The 25,089-nt window shown below is 38.7% G+C and overlaps 1 protein-coding gene across 1 annotated transcript; it reads right to left on the bottom strand.

Annotated features, from left to right (window-relative positions):
- Positions 1-2,316: 2,316 nt before the first annotated feature.
- Positions 2,317-25,064, bottom strand: PANK3 (pantothenate kinase 3). The gene is made up of 7 exons (XM_086621466.1): positions 25,014-25,064; positions 17,361-17,713; positions 15,300-15,553; positions 14,513-14,689; positions 12,806-12,929; positions 9,693-9,818; positions 2,317-8,831 (listed from the first exon to the last, which is right to left on the bottom strand). Exons 1-7 carry the CDS (start codon positions 25,039-25,041, stop codon positions 8,781-8,783), a joined length of 1,113 nt encoding a protein of 370 aa, XP_086477592.1. The 5' UTR covers positions 25,042-25,064; the 3' UTR covers positions 2,317-8,780.
- Positions 25,065-25,089: the final 25 nt, after the last annotated feature.

A 25,089-nucleotide genomic window follows, 5' to 3' on the forward strand; every position in this document is an offset into this window, starting at 1 on the left:
CCTAGGAAATCTTATTGTCTACTCTCAAATGACATCCATAACTCTCCACAGATAGCAAACGCCTGTAATTAAAAAAGTACAAAAACAGATTACGTCAGAGACAACTCAGTAATTTGCATATCTGGGTTATGAAAGACTCCCAACCTTTGATACTTTTAATACAGCCCCTGCAGAAAAGCAAGAACACTGTATTACTCACAGGTGGCAGGCTGTTCAACAAGCTAATAAACAGCCATAAACCTGTAGATCCTGGCTAAGATTTTGAATCAGATCCTCCCATTGTAGAGCATTCCATAAGTGAAATGTAACTCCATGGAAATTAAATCCAGAACTGAGCAAAGCCTCTCAGCTTCCCAATAGAAGAAGTTACACTTCTCCAGTGTATCCATCAGCCTGAAACAAAATGTCCTTTCTAGTCAGAAAAGTTACAGACAGGTAGGTGATAAGACTCCTAGGGCTTGTCCTGGAAAGAGGCCTATCTACCCAAAATGAGAAAATGGACAACGCTCTTGTTCCTGCTGTCATGGGTGGAGTGTAGGGACACAGAGCCTCTAGCAGGGCCTTGCCAGGGAATTAAAGTGAAGTGGTAAGCTGTAATAAATTGATCATAACATGAAAATGATAAGGGGCTGTAAACTCAAAACAAAGTCGAATACTGCAGATGACGTCAGTTCTGGAGTTGCTCTCTCCCCTACATCTGTAATGCCACCAAGTTGGGTACTAGCTCTTCGCAGTTACTGTGCAAAGCACCTCTCCTTGCATTCCCTTTCTAGCAACACATGCTCCATCGCTGCTCCCACGCTTGCATTTCTCTGCTGTCACCAGCCTCTGATAACCAGTCCCTGGACAAAACTCAAGGCCATTCACCTTGACAAGCCTCACCCCGATATACTGGTCTCCTTCAGCAGAACCACCTCGTGATCCCTAGTAACATGACACACAGGAAAGGCTATGGGAGGCAGTACCTTCTTTGCCTCGGGTTCTCCCTTCTAAGGCCTGCCCTCAGGCTTTCAGCTCCTCCAGCTCAAGAGCAGAAGTGGTGGGAGCGAGGCATTCCCTACAGAAGAGGAAAATAGTTACGGAGACCTGGAGCTAGCTGGGCACACGTGGTGCTGTGAGACCAGCCAGGCTCTGTCTGAGGGGGAGGATGGAGCTGACCACTGGCAGGTCATGGTCACCAAGGAAGGCTCCTGATGGCAGAAAAAAGGCCAATGTTGCACCCATCCTCAGGAAGGTGGTCAGTCTCACCCCCGTGCCCAGGAAGGCTGTGCACAAGATGACTGCTACTATTTCATGTAGTAGTCTGAAATGACAGAAAGTGGATATACGTACGGAATACCTGCTGATGGACAGAAATGCCTTGATAGCAGAGGGGTTTCACTTTGGGACAAAAGACCAACTTCATTTTTAATCTACAGTTCTAAAGAGAATGAAGTTAAAAGGATTATTAAATTAGAGGCTTGCGTTTCTGAGTCCAATGAAAACTCAAATACACCTGGCTGAATAGTCTTACAGTAAGAGGAAGTCGCTTGTTTCATACTAACTTTTTCAAAAATCAGATCCACAGATAAGATAGAACCAAAAGAAGCTCACACAGCTTACCCCATCCCCTGAGCTTGCGCACAGGCTGCAGCAGGAAGCAGTTAAGGACTCCAGCTGAAATGCAAACCAGCTTCCACAAAAGGCTACTACAGTTCACTCAAAGAAAGAAGAGATATTTCTGCATTAAAAAAAGACAAACCAAACAAATCAATGCCTCAGGCTTGTAAAGGAACTTGTATTTCTTGCCAGCTCATTTTCCCTAGGTAAAAAGAATCAGTGGTGCAGAGCAGCTCTTTGCCAGACTCAATGGAGACACAACACAGAATGGAATTTTCAGGTTTTCATTTTTGGCAGTTTAAAACAAAGATTTGTAGTTTGGATGGCTAAAATATTTGTACGGTGAACCCCGAAGTACAGTGTCTGACACAGCAATGTTGTGTCACCTGTGTGCACAAATCAGCATGTGCTTTTAAGGTAATCTGGAAGGCAACAGCTTATGGCAGCTTCACAGCACGCGTTCTACCTCAAGACTGCAAAACTAACATTCTTTAGGACATCAAATGTTTTTAAATACAGGAACTGAACCTAAGGACTGCGAAGTACAGGCTTTTATCAAAGGAGAGGAAGAAAAGAGCATGAAAGCCACACCAGTCATGTTTCCTTAGTATAAAATGTTACACAACAACCCCCGGTATCACAGTAATTTGTGATGCTAAAGGTAAAAAACCACACCCATAGATCTGTCCCCCAAACCCCACAAATGTAGGCAAATAATGAACAACTTCAAATTATTTATTAGGAAAAGACAGAGCACTGTTTCAACATTCATACAGAACAAATGGTAGTAAAACCAGGAAAATAAACTGTAAAAAGTAGGCCCATCACAGAGGATTTGCATTACGACAAAGTAAATGAAATCCAAACTTCATTCATGCAAACAAGCAGTAAAGAATTATTTACAGTTTTGATGGGATGAATTACAGCACTGGCTATACTTGGGCCCCAATCAAATTACTCAGTGACATATTATAGGGATCCAATCTGTACATTCAGTAACGAGGATCTATAAAAGGAAAAATAATTTAAACATTTTACAAGAGCTGTATTACAGATGGCATAAAGGTATCATTTACAAGAGCTGTATTAACAGGTGACACAAAGGTATTAATCAGTAATTTATGAATAAAAATTTGTAGCACATTTTTTACATCACATCTTCAGTGTCTGAACAGTAAACAAGAAAGTGGAGACATAACATGAGTGCAATGTAGTAGAATAAGGCAACTCAACCAAATGGCTCTTCGGAGAACTTCCATTCTACAAGGGTTTACAATTTATAAATTTGCCTGTCTGTTTTGCTAACTAAAATATCTGAAGACAGCAATTGGTGACTAGAAGGCCTGCATATGACAAAAGAGTAGATGGAAAATTAAATACTCGTTTGTTAAAATGCCAAAACTCAGAAATGTAAAAAAGTGCAGGTTATCAAAAGCCCTCTATATCCTATCTCTATAATCAACACACTAATTTTCACGTTCTAGATGTCGTAATTTGTCTCAAAATACTAATTCACTAGTCTTATAATTAAATTCTTTTGTAATGCACAATCTGAAACTAATATACCTCCTCCCAACGCTTGTATTTACAACATTCTTAAATTGATACTAGAACAACCATGAAATGCTAGCAATTTACAGCAAAGATTAGCAACTGATACACCATATTCCAGTTTATTTTATAGGCAAGACTAATTAACACGTCAGCTTTTAAAATGATTTTAAATGGGTATTTTTGCATTTTCAACAACTTCCCCAAATGCTTACAATAATGGCTGATTTTCTTGAAGTTTTAGCAGAGAACAAATGCCAATAGTGTTCTACTTGATAATATTTGTTTAAACAGCTACAATGACAAAACAAGGTGAAGGATAACACTGAAATCCAGCAAAGTCAAGTCATCCCTACTAATAATGCACAATGGGAATGTTATGGGCCTTACGGAAAGCAGCACAGGAAGCCAAACCTGCCAATGACTTGCCACATTAACACACACAGTCCACATACTCTACAAAAAAAAAAAAAAAAGGGAAACTTGAAATAAGGCAAAAAAGTATTTGCGAATGATAAAATTTAAGTCTGTCAAAACGACCAGGCCATACATATTTTATTTACAAGTTCTATTTAGAATCTGTATTTTCAACAAACGATTTAGCACCAGCAGGAATATGCAAGGTAGCATTGCTGCGTTCTCCAGGCAGACAACCTCGAGGCCAAATCTTGCTCAACAGTTTAAAACAGTCCTCATTTAAGAGAATCATCTACTCAAGTAACTACAGTGAGCAGGATTTGGCACTCAGTTATGCAAACCTAGACTGCTCAAACATATTCCATCAGCACATTAATAATTACAAATATATTACAGGCATTGAGATGTTTACAGAAAGTGTTTTTAAGAATACTTAATATGCTTTACATGTGTGAAGTAAACAAAACTAATAAAACAGGCTTCTTTGCAGACTTTTTTTGAACTTAAAGAATTAGTAATTTCATTACAGATGACAATACTGGCGATGTACTTTGGAATATATCGTTAAAACTTAAACGAATGTAAGCAGGGAATTATCCCTCTATACTGTGATAAAGCACTTCTTCGTCTCCCACAGTCATGTCTGAGGACTTAATTCACTTATTTTGATCCACAACGATTGTTAAGTCTGACCCCTCTCACTGTGCATTAACGGAAAATGGAAAAATTAATACAACCAAACCAGTAACTGTATGTGTCGAGTGCGTTCCTAGCTCTGCACTGTGACCTGCAGGTCTCAGTCAAGTAATTCTGATCCAATCCACAGATTTTTGTTCACTTTTTAACCTAAGCAAAGCTCTACTACATATTACAAGGTTTTTAAGCCTACATAATCCAAAAAACGGATGTAGAAAGCCCTGTCGCTGGGAAAACACTCATCTTGTTACGTGTGCAAACAGACTCAGGACAAAAAGCTGACCACAACCAGCTCAACAGAACTGCATTGAGCTTTATCTCTGTTCTGAACTCAACTAAACTGTTCCCTCAGGATTATAGTCATCTAGTATCCAGAATGTGAATAGTGAAAGTGATATTTAGAAACAGTTTGAATGTAAATTTAGACGTTAACATGAGTTAATGACTGAATGTGTAAGACACCATCTAGTCTTTAAAGAAGCTCAGACTTGCTCTACATAAAAGACACTTTAATCAGTTTCCAATGTTAAAATCTCACTGTTACTCTGAAACACTCAGAAATGAGAAGCTATTGCAACTTATCTGGAAGTAGGTATTTCCTCAAGACCTATACCGGAGAGAGACAAAGAGTTAGTATTATAAACCTTAAAGACAATATAATCACCTTGAATGTATACTACCAACAACCCAAACGCAAGCAGGAATCTCACAGTACTACTGAAGGAATATTTAATCCGTTATGAGAAGCCAGAACTGAACTTTTGTTCTTAATATACAGGCTGAGAAGTGAGACAGTGTGGTCTCATATTCTTTCCATGCCCTAACTCTCAAGTTAGGAATGGAGGTCTTGGCAGAATCACATAGGTGTGCGCTTGCAGACACTATGGACAGAGGGGGGGAAAGATCTTCAAACAGCAGATCAGACATCTGAACACCCTTTGAAAACCTGGACTGAACTATAAGACAAAGAAAGTGTATCAGTGCTGCTTCTCTCCAAACTGTTATACTAATTGAGACTTTACTAAAAGAATGAAAAATCATTTATGCTGAAACCTCTGCTAGCTTCAGTAAAGAACGCTGAGGATGTGTTCATTCCAGCTTGCTAAATACTCAAAATATATTGTACAAGTTCCCTTGTTCAAATTGCAGTTACCCTAGTAGAACTAGAAAGGTAAAAGTGGTTAAGTTTATTAGCCATACCAACTTGGAACAGCTTAATCTAAAAATCAACTTATTTGGCCAGAAATAATCTGTACTTATCTGACTAAAAACTTGCACTATTTTTAGGGAGATACTGATACAATAAAACTGTGCGTAATACTTAAAAAGACCAAGCTGGAGGGATGAGACTAAGAAATGCAAAACCATTACCCCAAGATAAGGGCTACAGGGATAGGAAGGCAGAAACCTGATACCGTTTTCCTGGCATCTCTAGGTACACTGGATTGAAGGGATCATCTGTCTCCATGGCCAATAAAATGATCTGCCATTTCTCCGGTAAGTAACACTGGTTAGGAAACCTCCTGGAGAGAGTCCCAATACCAGCAAAATTGGCATTATATGAAAAAATTTAAAGGCACTCACATGGCTGATTGAGCTGAAAACAATTACACATTCAAAATGAGCTTTACATTTTACTTTAGAAGATATATCACACAACTTTCCTCTAGAGAAGTGGTTCCGCTTGAGAAGACAACAGTAGCCGAGAGAAAATCCCAAATTTTCTCTACTGTAGTACATCAGATTGAACCAATTCACTCTAAAGCTGCTTCGATCGGTTAGCTTTGAGGAAAAGAAATGGCAAGAGTGAAAATAAAAACAGAGATCAAGAAATAGCAAGTTACTTCAGTGATTTGTATAAAAGAAACAAGCCTTTTCAACCTATTTAGAAGAGAATTTAGATGAAAAAAATTTAAGATGAAAAAACTTGCAACTACTTGTGATGTCTAGCACTTCTTCTGGTGGTAGAGTCAATCTTTGGAGACTCTAGTAAAAAGTTCTAAGTTGAGAGAAAATGAGATGAAACCCAAAGATGCGGCTTAAATACAGAAACCCCTGTGCTTTACAGTAGGGCTTGAAAACCTCTCTGGTTGCTCTTGTAATGAAGTGACAATTGTGCTGATAAAACTAGCAAAAGGAAGTAAATTATTTTAGAAGGTCAAGGGAAGTAAAACAGAGGTAGGGCATACTTTTTGATTCTCACAGTAGTTTCTATACAGTACAGCTATTCAAGAATTGCTCCATTAATTTATTCTGTACCTCTGTACAATTTACTTTAAAAACGTATCTTAGGTCATACCAACTTCAAATGGTTTAAATTAACCATGGTCATTAGGTAATCATCCTCTACATGTGCTTCTGGTTAAATATACAAGTATCTTGTAACTACTGCTTCAAGAGATGCTCTCAGTATCACAAAATGAGAAGTGAAGTAGCAATAAACATGGTCTAAAGGAACTGTTTCTAATCAAGCTGTAGTATGTGTCTTAAAGTACTTCAATTTGCAAGAAAAATACGCAGTTGGTTTGCGAAATTTTCAGGAGACTGTCAAAACACTCAGGAAATGAAGTTTTTACAAAGTTTTATAACCAAATAGGGGTTACTTTCTATTGTCAATCATAACTTAAAAGGAACAGTATACAGCATTTATAAAGACATCCTATAAAAATCGTATTCAGTTATTTTCTGAAGTGCTCTGATTTAGCATTAGATCAGTTGAACTGTGTGTAATTTGTTTTTTTTTAAATGTCTAAAATGACACATCAAAGCAAGCACAATGGAAATGTAGAATAAGTACCAGGAAAAGCAGCAATAAATGCAACTGCATTTGTGACTGGCATGGGGTTTAATGAATTGGCTACTCTAAGTTACTGTACTCTTAAAGAACCACAGACTGTTTTGTTGGGTTTTTTTGTTTTTCCTTTTTTTTTTTTTTTTTTTTTAAATATGATGTTAGTATGGGGCTTTGAATTTTAAGAAAAGAAAGAGAAGACTGAAAACAGCAGATAGAGGTTTCTAACACTAGGTGGATGTGTCTGAATACAACACAGTCATGCTGTTGATGACTCGAGCAATCAGTTTTAAAAACACATTAAAACTCAACATATGAATGGTCGCTCCTCATGCACTTACAGGAAACATTTAACATTAAAATGATATCATAAAATTGGGTAGCTCTTTAGTCCACAAAAAGTCTAATGACTGTGTAATATTCTTACAAGTTTAAGATCTCATGTCCTGGCTTCAGGATTAAACTTATTACAATAATTGCAACTGTAAATTTTAAAAGTATACAGAAAAACCCAGAGATCAGTTCCAGAGTATGGATTATATCCCAAGGCCACAATTTGATGAACGGTTCCATATTGCAAGTGCACTAAATATTGGTCCATTTGGTGCTGCAATACAAACTCTGATGCTGTCCTCAACTTTCACAAATCCAAAAGCAAGCTAACAACCTTTCATTTTCTACATTTAATTAGATTCCAATTAACTCTTACAAAATTAAGGAGAATTCACGTCTTCAAATTAGTAGGATGGGGCAGAAATTTTCCAAATCTCCACAGAAATGAGCCAAAGCATCAGAATTATGAGGTCCCATATTTAGTCTATTTTATAAGGATTTCTTCAATTCTCAGGCTTTGTGGTAGCTTTACAAATAACGATGCATGCTATCGGAATTAGTACGAGAAACAAAAAAAAAAACAAACAGAAGGCATTTTGGAAGTCATGTCCTCAAAAAAAACCCCACCAAACCCTAACCCAAAAACCTGCCTTCATGAATCATTAAATTCTTTTCCAAATTCAATCAAAGACAGAGGAGATCTTCCCAAAATACCAGCTGCATCTTCAAATAAATGAAGAGGGCACGTGGGTATCTTCACAAAAACTTCAAAACATCAACTGCTTAATCTGCTGCTTTGGCTGATTTTTTGTGTTTCTGTTCTTCCCACCGAAAATTAAAGCATTAATATTATTTCCATTACATGTAAAAATAAAATATTACTCTTCTTATTATGGGAAGCAATTGTCTACAGTTTCCTCATATTGTATATAGTACCTAACTGTTTTTAAAGTTGTTTTTTGTATATACACATGGGAAATTGTCCTCATACTATAGTATAACTATTGAAAATAATTTTTCATCCATCAGTTGTATAAAAAACTGATGGGCCTAAAGCCTCAGGAGTAAAGTTACAATATTTTCACACTGAGCACTTAGAGGATTGGCATTCCTTCTTCTGGAAGCTTGTTTTCAGAGGATGTATTGCATGTGAAAATTTTGATACTGGCTACATGTACCAAAGAACATAAACAATATCCCCGAACATTTCACTTTTCAATGCCCAACAGAGTGAAACCTCCTTCCTTATAACAGCAATATTCAGTAGCTCATCACTTAAAAACAGTTACAGAAAATCTGCTATTTTCTTCTCCCCTTCCCAGATTTAGTTCCCATTGGTATAAACAAGTGTCATTCAGGTGGAAAATAGTTCAGTGTAGCGACATCTGGTATCTCAACTGAAATTTGGCAGCCCAAGAAGAGCACCAACAGCTCCAAAGTACCCCTGTTCAAAACAAACAAAAATTATTTCAGGTTGAAGTAAGGTATTAAATTCTTCACTAATCACATTTTAATGGCAACAAAGCATCTGGTGGGTCAGTGCTACAGAAAGAACACCATACACTCAATATATAATCTTTCATAATAATTTTTTAAAGCTTTATGAAAAAAACATTTCCTCCTATCTAGCTTAACTTCAGAAAATTTCACCCCAAGCTTCCTGTAATGCTGTAATATTTGCAGACCAATAAACTGAGGACAAAAATTGCCAGCCCGCTGCCAAGAAGCTACAAGTCTCCCAACTGTTGAACCTGCAATTACTACTGGTTGCCTGTATTTTAACTGAAACAGGTGAACCCTCTCAGCATTACATGCTGATCTGGTTTGCAGAAGCTGCCCAAAAGCTGGTTAGTCTCAAAGCATAAAATTGCTACAACTTTAAGGTGTATCTGTGGTGGTAGCAAAGCAGTCCTTGTTAAAAGCAGTCTCAACTTTCAGGATGTGGCTCAAGCTCAGTTAAGAACAAGGTAAGTTCTTAACTCTAGATCTCTCTGTAATCTTTTGAAATACAATACTTACTATTGTTGCCACCCAAACCCAAGGGAAGATTGTTGAATCTCAGTATAGACCTTAACATTTTCTTGTTCCTCTCCAAAAATCTATATCGTGATCTAAGATACCTCAAAGTGACTGAACTACTTCCCTGACCCCAGAGAACCAACACATTATGAGAAACCTCCTCTTATTTTCAATCTTTACCGAGTACTTGGTTTTCTAAGGTTATCACACATAAGAGAGCTACTCAATACATGCATTTTTTATTTATGGTTAAACAATACACACAGATAAATGAACCACAGCATACCTCATGTTCCAGGAACAAGGCCTTCAGCTGGCCTTTTGACCAGTAATCCAGTGCATATGCAAGAAGCTTCATTGACAAAGTATTCACACGTAAAAAATTGCCCACAAACACAACTCTGTTTATTTTCTAAAAAGGAGAGAAAAACAGCAAAGGATTAAGTCTTTTCCCTGTTTGACACAGCTTTGAAAAATTAGCCTATGAAAGAACAGATTGTCTTGAGCAAAGAGAATAAAAAACCACCACAAACCCAAACAACCCACAAGTAAAATATGGTTCCAAACTTTAAAACACAGCATACTCGGGGAAAAGGAAAAAACTGTGCAACTCTCAAGAATTAAAGGACTTAATATTCAGAGAAGTAGCATTTGTGTTTCAAATCAAGTGAGCATTTTCAGTAACTAAGACAAAGAAGCAGCTCAGCTAAAAGTGAAATTAAATGAAAAATACTGGTATTTGGTAGAGAAGACTCAATGCCTTCATAGCCCTGTACAATGCTGCTTGATCCATATGCAACAAGGCAGCACTGTAAAGAAGCCGAAGACAGTAAGACATAACAGATGTTCTTTTCATCTTCAGAGCTCAATATACCTCAGTGTAATATTAAATACTAAAAGCAAGTTGTGAATTTTAATCAAGTCAAATGTAATGAATCAAGTCAAACAAGTTGAATACTCATATCCAGATTGCTACAAAAACTACTATGACAATTCAGCCTGTATTCAAATGACTAACATGCAATTATTTTTCACCATCTTGATTAATTCACAATGAAGACAAAATAAACACACTGTTAAGGCACCTAATTAAACATAATTCCACTCTATAGCAGGAAGCTGAAATAATTAAATCCATTTTATCTTTATACATCAGTTCAAAATATTGGTTTGTGAATCCCTATTAACCATTTCTTACGATTTGTAGTTCTGTGACACAATTGGAATTAGACCAAAAACACCCTTGGAATAAAACTCATTTGTGCTGTTCATGAGTTCTGATTTGTACTCATTTACTCCCACACTTAACTATAAATTGCATACATTTGCCTCAGACTATTAGTATGTCCTTTCAACTTCACCCTCATTTTAACTCTTTTGTTATCAAGCTCTGCCATAAAGCAAAAAAGCCAAAATTAACTCAATACTCACAAAATTAACTTTCTTCTCCAAGAAAGACAGGAAAGACAGACAGAGAAGGAAACTGAGGGAGAACTTGCAATATTAAAACCAGAAAAATATATTAATCTGGCTCCTAAGCAAAAGGAGGGTTACTGCAGCTAACAACGTTGCTGGTATTTCTGAGACTATCATCTCCATAGATTTTAAGCAGAACTCTAAACATAGTTACCTTTAGTCTTCTCTAAGAAAGCTGTTACTAAACCTGACTTTATCCAAAGTTTGTTGATAATGAATGAGAAAATCCCTGGTACTCAGACACCAAATTCAGTATTCTTCCATAGGTTCTTGACTGTCCATGCTGGTTGTATTGAAACTGAACGCATGCAGGTTCTGTTTAGCAGAGCTTTAAGAAACAGAAAATGGCAGGGAACCATCTCTGTATCAATCAGCAAGAAGACAGGTCTCAAAACAATTTGAAGTCTGAGTAGTTGGTAAGAACTAAAAATAATGCTTAACTAGAAGCAAGGCTTTCTATGAGCTTTAGTCAGAGAATAATTTCAGCTTGAAGAAACTGCTGGAGGCCATCAGATCCCATGCACTGCTCAAAGCAGGTCTTTCAGCAACTTCAACATTTAAGTTGCTCAAGTCACGTGTTCTGAAACTCTCCAAGGACACAGAGTCCACAGTCTCTCTCTCCGTCCATGTTTCAGGGCTTAACCACTCCTTGTGAGCATCTTTTTTCCCTTATACCACCCAGAATTCCCTTTGCTACAAGTTGTGTCCGTTGCTTCCCGTCCTTCTGCTGTGCATGGCTGTACCTGGCAGTGTCTTTCCTGTAACCCTTTCCAGATAAAGACAAGCATTTCAGCTTCTTCTTCAGGCTTAACCCAGATCCCTCAGTGTCTGCTCATACATTAGGTGCTCCAGGGCAGGGCCCTCTCTTGGTAACCCATCTGTTAGACTTGTTCTAGTTTGTCGGTGCTTCTCTTTTGGTGATGGTGGTGGGTGGGGAGGAGGGGGAAAGACATCATGCCCCAAGTATCACCTCCTCTGACCTGCTGGCTATGTCCTTGCTAATGCACCTCAGTACAAGGTCAGTTTTCACCACTGCACATGTACACTGCTGATTCATGCTCAGTTCAACTTGTCTGCCAGCACCCTCTCTTCTGCAATGCTTCTTCCTGGCCAGTCTGTATCTCACCTTTTGTTTTTGCTCTGAGGATGCTATCCTAGAAAAGCAACGAGCTAATCTGGGCTCCTTATGTAATTAGGACAACCTCCCACAAGATCTGGCTTCCTAAATCCCCCCAAAATCAGAATTCTGTTCTATTCAAGTTCATCTAGCGTCTCCATTCTGATACTTGCCTTCTTAACCTTCCCCAGGACCTTAAACTCTACTATTTCAAGGCTACCACTGAAATACCTGCTCAGTTCTTCACTCATGGACAGCAGATCCAGCACTATGCTTGCCTAGCACTTGTGTCAAAGAAGTGTCCCCAGCACACTGAGAAGTATGGATTGTTTGTGATCTGCCATGTCACCCTTACAATAGAGGTTGGGATAGTGCCTCATCAGAATCGGCACTTACAGGTCCTCTTGTATCCCATCCTGCATGTGTGTTTGTACAGAGACTTAAGTTGGGCCCAAAAATTATCCTGTTTTCACAAGAGGACTTCAAGTCCTTTCATCACAACATCCTGTGCTCCACTGCTCCCTCACTTATCTGCAGGCTTTGGGCTCCGTTCCCTAAAGAAGCTAGTTTGAAGCCCACTTCATCAGGTTACCCTCCCCATTGGCAAAGATATCCTTGTTCTACTTCTCCAAAGACAGTCAAAATATTCTAAACCAATTCCTAGTTCTTTAATACTACATGATTTTCCTTGTTTCATTTGAGAACACACTAAAAAGTTTAAAATGATGCATAATTTTAGCAGTAATTTAATCTGCAACCAAGTGACAGACCTCCAGATATACCACTTCCTTGTCAGAAGTTTTTACCTCATTTACTGCACACATCCGGGCAATAGACCCAATGTTATTGGTGATGGTGACCAGTATGGCTCTTGCAAGATCTTCTTTACTAACAGACTCTCTCTTCTCTTTGTAGATCATATTCCCAAAACTGTAACAGGAAAAACTTCCATTAAGTACAAAGCAATTCATGTGCATGTGAAGTAGTTTCAGAATGTAATTTTTATGCTATAACAGAACTTAAGTCTCATGCTTGTTGTTAAGGAGCTCCCTTTTTACATCTGTATGAAACACAGCAATTTGACAACTGACACTATGATGTGTGTCCTTCACAGGAAACAGTCAATCTTGTTACAATAACAATCACCAACAGAGTATGTTTGTTTAGATTGTTGACTTTCATGAAGAAGCACCTACAGCAAAAAGTAGTCTTATTCTTAGGCAAGGCTACTCTGCAAACCTAGTTACTGTAAACTAAGTCAATGAAATTAAGTCTGACTGGTGACTCCTCCAACTCCTCATGCTTGCTTCCTCGCTCACAGTATCTATCCAATCCTGTATTCTCAAAGTAAAAGTAAGAGAGATGACTTGAATAGTTTTATGATGAGACACAATCCTCTGAAACAGAAAATAAACAACTGACAGGCTGCTATTCAGGTTGTATAAATGAAGAGTTCTAGATTAGAAGAATATTTTCATTACTATGCACAGCAGATAATTTCTTCAGAATTATAAAAAATTAAAAACAAGACAAGAATCCATAGCTATGCATGATATTTTACCACTACGGACTCTGTGCCATATCTAAGTCAGTTTGGAGAGCCAGAATCCTTATTATTCAAAAACTCAAATAGTCATTAAAGGTCCTAAGGGTCTTAACAAGTAAATGAGAACAAAACGTACCCATATACAAAGTGAGTTAAAATGTATTGACTAAAAGTGTAAAGTTTGCATATATAAAAACCTCTCTACATATGCTCTCTGAAGAGGCTTGGACTCAGCTGGCTGGAGAGGGAGAAGAATTAAAACACCATTAAGACCCCTTACTACTGAATAAGAGCAAAGATTTAATGAACTCTTATGTACATGTTAGTTTCACTCCCTAAGAAATGTAAGAAAAATAAACTTAAGGGTAGAGAAGCTGTATTGCCACCACTAATCTTCCCCAATGGATATAAAACTTGCAAGCCATGACAAAAAAATCTCTGTAATTGGCAGTAAAAATCAATTCATTCTCATAGTGCAAACTGTTTATATTCACCAGCTTTCATAAGTGAGTAATTACAGTAGGTAAAACATAAAAAACCAGAGTCTTTCCAAAAAAAATTTATGAGATACTACCGTAAGAGCAACAGATATGCCTTCTTCCACTCACCTTCCCTCTGGACAACGGCCCTACTAAAAGATTCTAGGAAGTCAAAAAGTAATCTGCTTTGTTTTCTCTCTGTACTTTGTTCTTCCCACTCCTGTGATCACCTCACACCCTCTCTGACTCATGCAAAGCTGTATGCGACATACGACACGAGATTTCTTCAATACCCAGCTAGCAGGCACTTGCAGATGCATGTGGCTTCAAGTTTTCAGGAAAACTGCATATACACTTTTAGGATGAAAACATAACTTGACTACAACAGAAGTTTGCAACAAGCAGTTTTCTCTGCATTAATAGTTTAGGTCTTGTTTTTGAAGCCCCCCAAACCAGAAAAAGAACAAACAAAAAGATCTCTTGCTTACCTGGATGCTACAGCCCATCCTGGCAAGCCAAATCTTTCATAGTCTCCTCCATAAATATCTCGAACCAGCTTGTCAGCATGCGTGCTGTCTCCTTTGGATGCCATTTCCAGAGCTTCTTCAAAACTTTCACAGCCCGTCAACAAACTGCATAAGCCAAGAAAGGTCCCTCCGCCTAGACTAAGAAAGAAAACTAGTTGCTTTTAAACAGTATTTCCTCACATCAAAGATTCTTATGTCTGGCAAAGAAAATAAACAAAGCCCTCCAACTCAGATAATGAGTTGTTTGCTTTCTTGCTCAAGGTTTACTACACAAACAGCTGTCAGTCAAGTTAACATTAATATAAGTCTCAAGAAGTGAACCATACAGTAAGAGCTAACAAATAGTTACAAACTATCAAAACATAAGCTGAAAGACTTAATCAGAGACTGAAACTCCTTAAATACCCACATCATGCCACTGACTCTGATCCTTGATCATGTTCTGTAAAATGCGTGGACATATTTATTCTTATGGAGCAAAAAAACCACAGATTCACTGGACATATTATCAAAACTTAAGACAAAAGCCTATAAAACTCTCATTGAGGAGCACTTACACCACTCATTGATTGATAAAGATGATACTGGCTAAATCTCCTCAATAACAGAACTATGGGGACAGGTTTCAACAAACACAGCTGTAAATTAAAGTATTTTTCCATACTACAGAGTGAGGGAAGGGACAGGTTTGAAAAAAGAAGGCTCACTGTTCCATAAAGTAACAACCCCACTTAGGTCTTTAAGTTACCTTGTTCCAGTTACTCTTTTATAGTTGTCTTTGGAATGAACTGATAAAATACTGACTCCTGAACCAATGTTAACAACCAGCAATGGGTATGGATCATCCAGGTTAAAAGGCATCTTTTGGCATCTCTCAGGATCTGAGGCATTTTCAAAATAATAGCACTCTGCCTGGCCATTGAAGCTGACGGAGTCTATATACAATAAGCCTTTGACAAGGCAGTCAAGCTCATCCAGTTTGTGCAGCTGGAGGTTTCCAATCTGTGTTAGAAAAGAAAAAAGACAGCGTCAACATGTTCCAACATTGTTTAAACAGGCTACAAATTTATGAGTATATTTGTACCGCCTAACTCTACGAAGCTATTTCAGGTGACTAATTCAGGATCTTCAATCCCACTATAAAGCCAACAAAGAACTCAGAGATAAATTCTGAATACATCCATTAGCAAATTACTCTGACTATAAATCTAGATCTCACACTTGAATCATGAACAGACAGGCAGTATAAATACCTGCTTTGGTAAACCCAAAGATAACTTTTGAGATACTCAGACATTAATTCATTGTAAATAATATTTTTAGTCGATCTAAATCAAAAAAGGTCACCAAATATCCTAGAGGCCCTAGGTCATCTTGGTGAATCTCACACATCTTTCCATGGTTTGTGGGTTTTCTTCCTCATCTCAGAAGCCAAACAGTCATTTCTAAGATGTCAGCAGATAAAAACCTCAATGGCATCATACTAACTATCCTTGCAACTTTACTAACGCTCCAAGGATCATAAGAAAACCACAGGTTAGAAATTCTATGGGACTTTAGGCTCAATAAGGTTCTTCCTCAATTTTGTACGACATTTAAGCTGCTGTTCTCTCATAAAGCAGAAAGACAATTTAACAGGTGCTGTGGATTCCAGGAAGGCTGTAATTTCACACAATACTTTATCCAATTTAATTCTGGGCTTTCACAAAAAGAGTGATCACACTCTCTCCCTTACCACACAGCAGGGAGTTCCAACAGTTAGAGAGTCCAATTAGGCAGCTAATCCAAGGAAAAGCACCCGTAAAGTCTATCTCTGAGTCAGATGAGCTCACATTCAGAAAGCAGTCTGCAATTAGATTATGAAGCTGTACAATCAGACCAGATTGCACACTGCTGACCAACATCAGCACCACACCACAGCACTGCCAGTCCTCCCTCTTCCCTCAGGTCCCTTCAGCTTTTCTTGCACAGCACAACCGGGAAGCTTCATGTTGAGCAGAACTGGAGACTGTTCCATCAGAACATATTTCCGTAGGGTTTCAGATAATTAATCCGTTCTGCTGTACAAATTGTGACCCTACCCCACAAACGGTTGTACCAGCTCAATGCAAGACTGGCGCAGGAATGGAAATACAAGCAGATTTTTGAAACGAAACGTTTTGCGCTATTGAAAATCTTGTCTCTAGAAGCACAAGAGGTCTGCAGTCACTTTAAAACTAGGACATGTGCACAAGGGATACTGTGATAGTTAGTAACAGCTATCTTTGGGTAGAAACTGCATCTGAACAAATGATCAGTTTTGATTGTCAAGGGAAGAGTCAAAACACCTCAAAAAGCCCAAACTGTTCTGCAGTCAAAAAAAGAATCTGAGATACACGTTTTGTCACAGATCTCTAAACAATGCACTGTACTAAATTAAGAAGGACAATCCCACTCATAAGCATTGAAAACCCATCATCAAAGACTGCTTAGGAAAGAAAATCCCAAGTGACTCAGGCACCTCAGCAGTCTCAGCAGGCTTCCCATCATAAAAAAACACAGATTAGAAAATGGTTAACTTCCACAAAGGTGTCCTGCATTTCACTCCATTATAGGAAGTTTCTAATCAGATGTTAGCATTAGATCTTCATGTTTATTAAGATGATGTCAGACAGTGTATTTCTAGATTATTACACTTAAGACTGAAAACCAAATGAATAATTAATAATCACTGAGCATTCCACAGTTTTTAAAAATACTGCTTATTCTAACTCATCATCAGCAATACTTTTAGCATCAGCTTCAGTACAAGGAAAGACAGGCTACCTACTGTGCGAAAGTCTTCTTCAAACTTGTAAGCACCACCACCGGTGGCACAGAGCACCGTATGTAGCGTTGAAAAGTTTTTATTTCTTCCCATTTGGATAAAAGTAGGCAAATCATGAGTTGGGAATCGAATAAAGTGCAAGTTTCCTCTTCGAGCAAAAATTGTTAAGTCTTTCAGCTCAAGATGGACATCTCGAATGCCAGTGGATCCATAGGCTACATTGGAGGTCAGATATTTGCGGATGCTCTTCAAACTTTCAACTTCCTCCTGCTCTTCCTCTGCAGTGATATCAATAGGTTCAAAATATGCAAGTTTCACCAAAGTTCCCCCAATGTCCATGCCAAACCACGGGAAAGCTGTGAAGATACAAGAATTGATCAATTAGCTTTGCTAAAGAGCAAAACCAATACATGTAACTTAAGACTAAACCAATGCTATTCTTTTTTCAACAAGACAGACATTAACAAAAATCCTCACAGGAACAAAGAATTAGTACTCATTTCCATTACATAATCTTAAATATTTCTCTGGCTGCAGACAAAAATGAAGAAATGAGCAACTCTATTTACATGTTCAAATGCTGTCACGTATGCTTAGAACGCCCAACTAGAAACTCCCCCAAACCATACCATATGTTTCATATCAACCCATAAACAAAACTCCGTAAATTCAAATAAGAACATGCTGAAAAATGGGATCTTGCTGTACAATATCAGTTTTCTGGGTTAACTCAGTGATCTTAACAGCAGTCTAAGGATTTTGAGATTGAAGAAATATGTCAGTTTTCACCTCTATGACAAACATCAAGAAGTTTCCCATTTTTCTATTGAAAATTTCTCAAGATTTGGCTGGTAAGTACATTGCTCAAGTTTCGTTTGCAAGGTGGAAGAGTTCTGAGAAGCAACTGGGCCCATGTACTGTTAACTTACTCCTTATACCAGCAACCCAGAAGAAGATATTACACAAGGATTCTTGTCTATGTAAGTCACTCTCGATGGATTTATATACAGGTCTAGTCAGGAAAATTAAAGCCGTTTTGTTTTCCATACACATATGTACATATGGCAAGTGCACAATCAGTCAAACTGTAGCAGCAATTTTACAGCTGCAAGGATACAAGACTTATCCACGTTTGAGCTACCTTTACATATTAGAAATACACTGGTTCTACAGCATTAGAACTTAATTGTGCATGGACACAATATGGAAACCTTGTGAACTCTCCTCCTATTACTGCAGCCTTCAAATCAGTTTGCTTTGGGTAGATCTTGGCTCAGAACCCATCCTATCTGGATGCAGGGGGAATGGAGAAAACAGGAACCTATGTGAAAACATCAGTTCCTCTTCCAATTACCGAAAAAATGATTTCATTTGCAGGGTTAAAGTAAGGCCACAGAGAGACTGAGGATGGAGGACTACTCAGAAAATACACCATGGAGAGTACACTCCAGTTTTCTATCAGACTTCCTCTCCAGAGGGCAGCTAGGCTAATTGTGGCAATGGCTGAAGATGACACAACTACTTTGTGCCATGCCATACATACAAGGAACCTGTGCATTACTTTACACCACGCATACGAGCACCTTGCTTAAGGTGATATTGCTACTCTGAGGCATGTTCAAAGCACAAGAGTTTTCACTCCTGTATATAGTATCTGCAGCATATATACCAGCAACTGTAGCTGCTACAGTCTCTCAAATCCATGAAAAATTTAATTCTGAGGCAGTCTTTATTTGAAAGCTGTCTTGGAACAAGACAAGAATAGCATGGCACATACCTTGGGCTGAGAATATGTAAATGATTCTACAAAACGTATTTTTATATTTTTATATTTGTATCTGTGGCTCATGCTTCTTTGATTGAAAGATTCCGGAGCAGAATGATGGCAGCACAATCTTTTGATAAAAAACATCCCCAGACATCAGCTTGATCCTTATGACAGTCATAGTTAAAGAAACATGCCTGGATGAGACCAACAACAATTGCACAACCTTTGTTCCAAGCTTATTGTTCTGCATCAGGTTTGAGGACTTGTGCAACTGCGACCATCATTCCACAGCTTTAATTCATAAAGAGTCAATACACCTGCACTAAAACTAGGCTTTTTCTGCAGCTCTATAGGGATTTGGTCATTAAAAGATTTTTCTCAGCTATTCCTTTTCGTAACTGTTCTTATTCCTAGGAAGACTCTACAAAAAGTCGTGCACAGCTCAGAAGTATTCCTTGCTGGGAATTTAACTGCCATTCACAGAATTAATCCCATGCCCTATCTTTTCAAAGTTCAGCTCCTCTCTGCAGAGGTCAGCTGCAATCTGGAAAAAGAAAAGCAGGAACTGAGCTTTTTACTCAAAAAGCCCAATTGCCTTGGATAGGCTACATAAAACCGCTTCAAAAACATGCACTCTGCTTTTAGGAAGTCAAGCCAGGCTCTATTTAAGAATACATAAAATACATATTTCTACTATCTGAGAAGAGACAAACCTGCAAAGTAGAACACAAACTGGGAAGTCAAAACCCATAAAGTTTAACGTGATACTTCACACCAAATTGAACTGTCTCCAACAGGACAGCAAGAGAAGTATCACAAGAGCCAACCTCCTTAATTCCAAATCGAGATTTTCTTCCACTTCCCAGCTCTGCCAGGAGCCACCTTGGTCCCTACCTAGGCACAGCAACCAGGAATCTTTGCTATAACGCGACAGACTGTTCCGTACATGCCATGAAGACTGCTTTGAGAGTCAACTTGCTCATAGCTAAAAATATGATGATATTTAAGAGAATTTCCTACAACTGCTGCCTGCAACGTAGAAAAGCACTTCCTGCATGGGAATAGTGCTGTCACAAGGTGCTGTGGCCAAGCAGCGATGTGGCAGTTCTGCCTAGTAAGAAAACCCATGTTGATGGCTACTGGTTGTTTTTTTAAACTATTCTTTAGAGCTACAGAGGGAGGCCTCATTCTCTTGGGCTTGCGCTTCTCAAGTTCTTGGTGTATATAGTTTCTGGCAGCAATCTTAAGGTTACTTATATCTTAACATATATGGCCTTTATATACCAAAAGGAAATAATTAGAGTAAAAAGTCTCTCATGCCAATATAAGCCAACAGTTGAAGTGTTTTCCTTTTCTATGGGTTCAGCTTCAGCAGAGGACCTTCAAAGTTCTCTACCCAGACCACATACTAATATTTTGACTTTATACATCCATTTTGGATCCAAAGCTGCAAGCAGTACATACTCAAAGACTTAACTACTTCCCCCTTATTCAGTCAAGCATAAGATTCTTCAGTTTAACACTCTATTTGTATTTAGCTTTTAAAGACTGAGAAACATTACTAGTAAACTCTTTCCTATGAATGTAATGTCACATTTGAAACACAAACACCTTTAAAATACTTGCTTCTCACTGTAAGATAAAATAATAGTCTGGGTCAAATCTGCATTAAATTAAGAAGAACTAGCCTTCAAAGAAGAGTAGCTACCTCCTAAGTCGAGCAGGGAGCTTTGCACCATTAAAAAAAAAAAATCACAGCTGTCAGTGACAGCAGAGAACAAGCTATCAGATTTTGTGTCATCTTTGTAAGAACGCTTACATACCATCAAGATGTAGGACTATTGAACTTCAAGTACAAACACAGCTTGGGGAAAACCTGCCAAACCTGCAGTTTGTGATTCTATATTAGCTTAAAACACAAAAAGGGAAATGATCATGAAATCACATGAAAACTTGTTTACTTCTGTCAGCATTGCAACAGTTCTTTATGAAAGCGTTATCAGTTCTGGTGCACAAAACTTATCTTCTAATTCAGCTCAGTAGGTAGCCTTTGATAAGAATGGGGTCAAGATTAGTTTTGTTATCTGATTACTGACAAGACAAACAAGTTAACTATATAAAAGCCACACTAAACTATCACACAGTTAGTGTTTATAAACACAGAAACCTAAACCTAAACCCAAATGCATCTTGCAGTTTCTCCAAATGCATTTTCCTCTATGCCCACGCGTACATTCTGTGCTTCCAGTATTTCCCTAAAACATCTACACAGAGCAGAGTAAAAATTAATGGTAAACCCTTAACACCTAAATCAGCTAACGGTCTAAGGCAGCTACCATGTCCAATTGGACAAGTTAAGGGAAAACACAAAGGTGTGGAACTGCTAAACAAGGTGGGATTAACTGCCGGCTGGGCACCTCTCTGTACCCCTGTTACACGGACGTGTCCCTCTGAGCCGCTACAGAGCGAAACTGCACATCAACCATCCTTGGCCCTTGAGACACCAGAGTTTCTCTGCTTAACTGGTGTTGTAACAGGTTTTTGGTTCAAACATCCCAAGTTAAACAGATTTAACATCCGAATTAAATGTATCTGACACACCCTGTGACATCTTCCCATTTTCCTCATGGGAAAAACTTCTCCATCAAAGTCTGTGAACTCACCACACTCTCCCACTCAGCCACTTCTAATCACACTACAGAAAGGCCACGTTTACCAGCGGGAGGACAGGTAGTAATGGGCAATTACCGTAACTGCTCTTCATTAGCTTTATCACTTGTACAAGTGGCTATCATATAAGACAAAATATCCCTGCTTTCCTCTTCTCCCTCCTTGCTCATTCTGTTAATTTTCTAGACGTTTCAGCAGCACTCTCTTTAGGGATAGGTGTGGTGGTTTCTTTTTTATAGTGAGACTCAGCATGCAGAGGCATAATCTAACACTTACAGATACAAACATAGTATAAACTGTGCCTGCCAGTATTAACCCATTATTAGAATTACATTTTTCAACTTCAGTGAAATGAGAGCCTGTAACATCTGCTATAGGCTAATAATCAGCTTTCAAGGGCTAATAAGAAAATGCTAGGATACCATAAGACTGAGTAGCAAGTTCTATGAGCAGAAATATCAATTTAAAAAAAGATTCTCTGGCAATCTAAATGGATTTTGCATCAATTTTACTATACAAATCCTGCATGGGATCACTGCGTCCCTAATGACTCCATGTGTATGTAGAACCACATTAGAGAAAACAAACTCAAGAGTTTAATCTTTTCTTTATATTGATACAGTATTTTGCAAATCTCTACTATGTACTTTCACACATTGCGGTGTCTCAATTCACCTCAAAGGAAATGCATTTGTTCTCAAACTATTTTAATAAAAAATTAGAAGCAGCAAACTGTAAAAAGTAACATACACTGTGTACTAAAGATCAGAAGTCTTTGCCTTTCCTTCAGCAGTCCATTACACCTTCTCCAGCTTCCACTGCTACACTAGCTACTTAGTACGAAGTTCTCCTAATCTGAATTTCTGTTATCCTCCTTTAAAATGCCTGCCACCTCCAATCACTGGCAAAACAAATTTAAATGGCCCTTTACTAGCCTCTTTCAAGACAGCTAGCTCAGAAGCCTTGTTCAGTACATTCAGCTGCACTTCTCACAGTTTTTACAACAAAGCAACAACAGCACTAGTCAGGTGAGGATTTGAAAGGGAGGATCACACAAGCCCGTCTAGGCAGTGCATCCACATCACAAATTATGAACTTGTTAGGTGTCTCCACTTTACCCCCACCTCTCTTATGACAGACATGGCACTTAGTGCAATCATGCTTTCTTTCATGATGATAAACATCACAGAAAAAAGTACAGGTAGGCTAAAGCAATCTTCACAATTCCACTTTCCAGGCTTTTACAACTGACTAAAACAACAATTAATCATTTTTCCTGTGCAATCAAATTTGGCTCCAGCACAGATGATTAAATACTCGCTTCGCCTAAGAAACATATACCCACTCAGCAATTGCATTGAAAAGCATCTACAACTGTCTTAGACTGTCTAGTTACAGATCATTTGGCTAAAAGTGGTATTGTGAGCCCAACTCAGCTTTCAGGTCAATTTGAACATATAAGCCAAATCAACAGTAGTATTTGGGCACCAAAGCCCCTGAACATCAACGGGCTTTTCCATCTTCAGCGCTTTTGCGGATCTGCTCCTCTTCAAACCTCCAGCTGCTCTCCTGCTTCAGTCAGTGTGACTAACCAGGACCAGAGATCTGCAGAATGAGTTCGAAGTTCATTGCTTATGAAACTAAGGAATATTATCTTTCAAAAAGCCAGCAGGTTCAAAATATCTTAGAGTCAAGATGAAACAAACAAGGCAGGTTAACACTGTACTCTTCCCCTCCACTCCAATTGTTTCTGATTCTCATCACGAAACCAACATCAAAGTTCAGGTTCAAAAACTGGAAGAGTGCAACTACAAAATCAGCATATTTAAGCAGTTAAAACTTTTTGACAACCTTTGCATTGTCATTTAAACATGAGGTTTAAATCCACCACTACAGAAAATAAGTCTTTGAGGCCCAGCAGAGACACTCCTGAAATTAGCAGGTTTCTGCAACAGAAGCAGCCATGCTCTCACCCTTTTAAATTACCAAACCACTGTAACTTCTTACAGCCAATTACTGCTTCAGAGTTTTTATATCATTGCATAAATTTATGCCACGGAAAAAAACGCTGTCTGAACTGTACTCTTCACAAACATGATTACAGTCAATTCAGCAATTTCCACAGGCTGGCACTAATAAGAGGTGATGGCTAATTGCGTGCTGCAAGATGCACCTTTAGGGTTTCCTTAACACACCACAAGAAACAAAGTGTTTTCACAGCCAAACTCAATCCCACATTCATAGCTATTTCTAGAGCTACACTAATACTTCCTGTGTTAAATACCTGTTTGGTGATTTTCTTCTTGTTGGGCTGCTCAAACAATGTATTTAAAATACACACTTTCAATACACTCTCTCAGTTGAATGCTTTTCATTAGACAAACACATCATATGACCAAGAGTAACAGCAGGCCAAGCTCTTGAGGACGAGCCATCTTTTCCACACAGTAACTCTGAAAATAAGTCCTTAAGTATGATGACAAAGAAGAAACAGCCTTCCTCAGGGGAGTGGTACCTGCATCCCTTTCAGCTAAGGCACACCTGTGAGAGTTTGACAGGTCTGTTGGCTTCCACAGCTGTTTATCTGTTACAATGGGAAAGCACCACTTCTATGTAGGGTAACTTTACTCAATCCAATTCTCCCTTCCCACAAAAAAAGCGTGCCAGTAGCCTTAGACATTTGGTTTGCATTCACCTGAGTCTGAACCACGCTTGTGCCCTCCGAAACAAATATGGTACTCCAAAATAATAGTAAGAAATATTATTACAGCTGTGCTTATTAAAGGGAAGCATTCAGCATATTTTAATGGAAGACTTGTATCCAAATATTAACAAATATTCTAAACAGAAAAAATCAAGAGTTGATTAGCCCTTAAAAAAAACAAAACTGTAACAACTGCAGCTGCTTGCACAAGTGTTTAGTACACTGATTAAGTGCCGTCTTCATTAAAAACGGCACCCACCCCAAAAAAGCCGATTATATTACTTCCTATTCAAAGAGAAGCCCTTCCACCGCAAAACACAACCCTGTAAGATCACCCGAACCCTGAAACCTCACTTGGAAGGGACGCACAGGGGCGAGACGAGCCTCGGCAAGCACCCTCCAAATTCATCGACAGAACAACCCGCCGAACCAGCCCCCGGTGCCCCGCGCCCCGCCATGGCGGTTACGAGCGCCGCCTCCCCCCGGAGCGCGCTGCGGCAGCCCGCGGCCTTACACGGCTTCTTGGCATCCTTGATCTTCATGGTGCTGCGGCGGCGGTCCGGTCCTCCTGCCGGCTGGGGCGGCCGGGG

The sequence above is a fragment of the Tauraco erythrolophus genome, chromosome 16 (assembly GCF_009769465.1).
Source record: "Tauraco erythrolophus isolate bTauEry1 chromosome 16, bTauEry1.pri, whole genome shotgun sequence".
NCBI lineage: Eukaryota > Metazoa > Chordata > Aves > Musophagiformes > Musophagidae > Tauraco > Tauraco erythrolophus.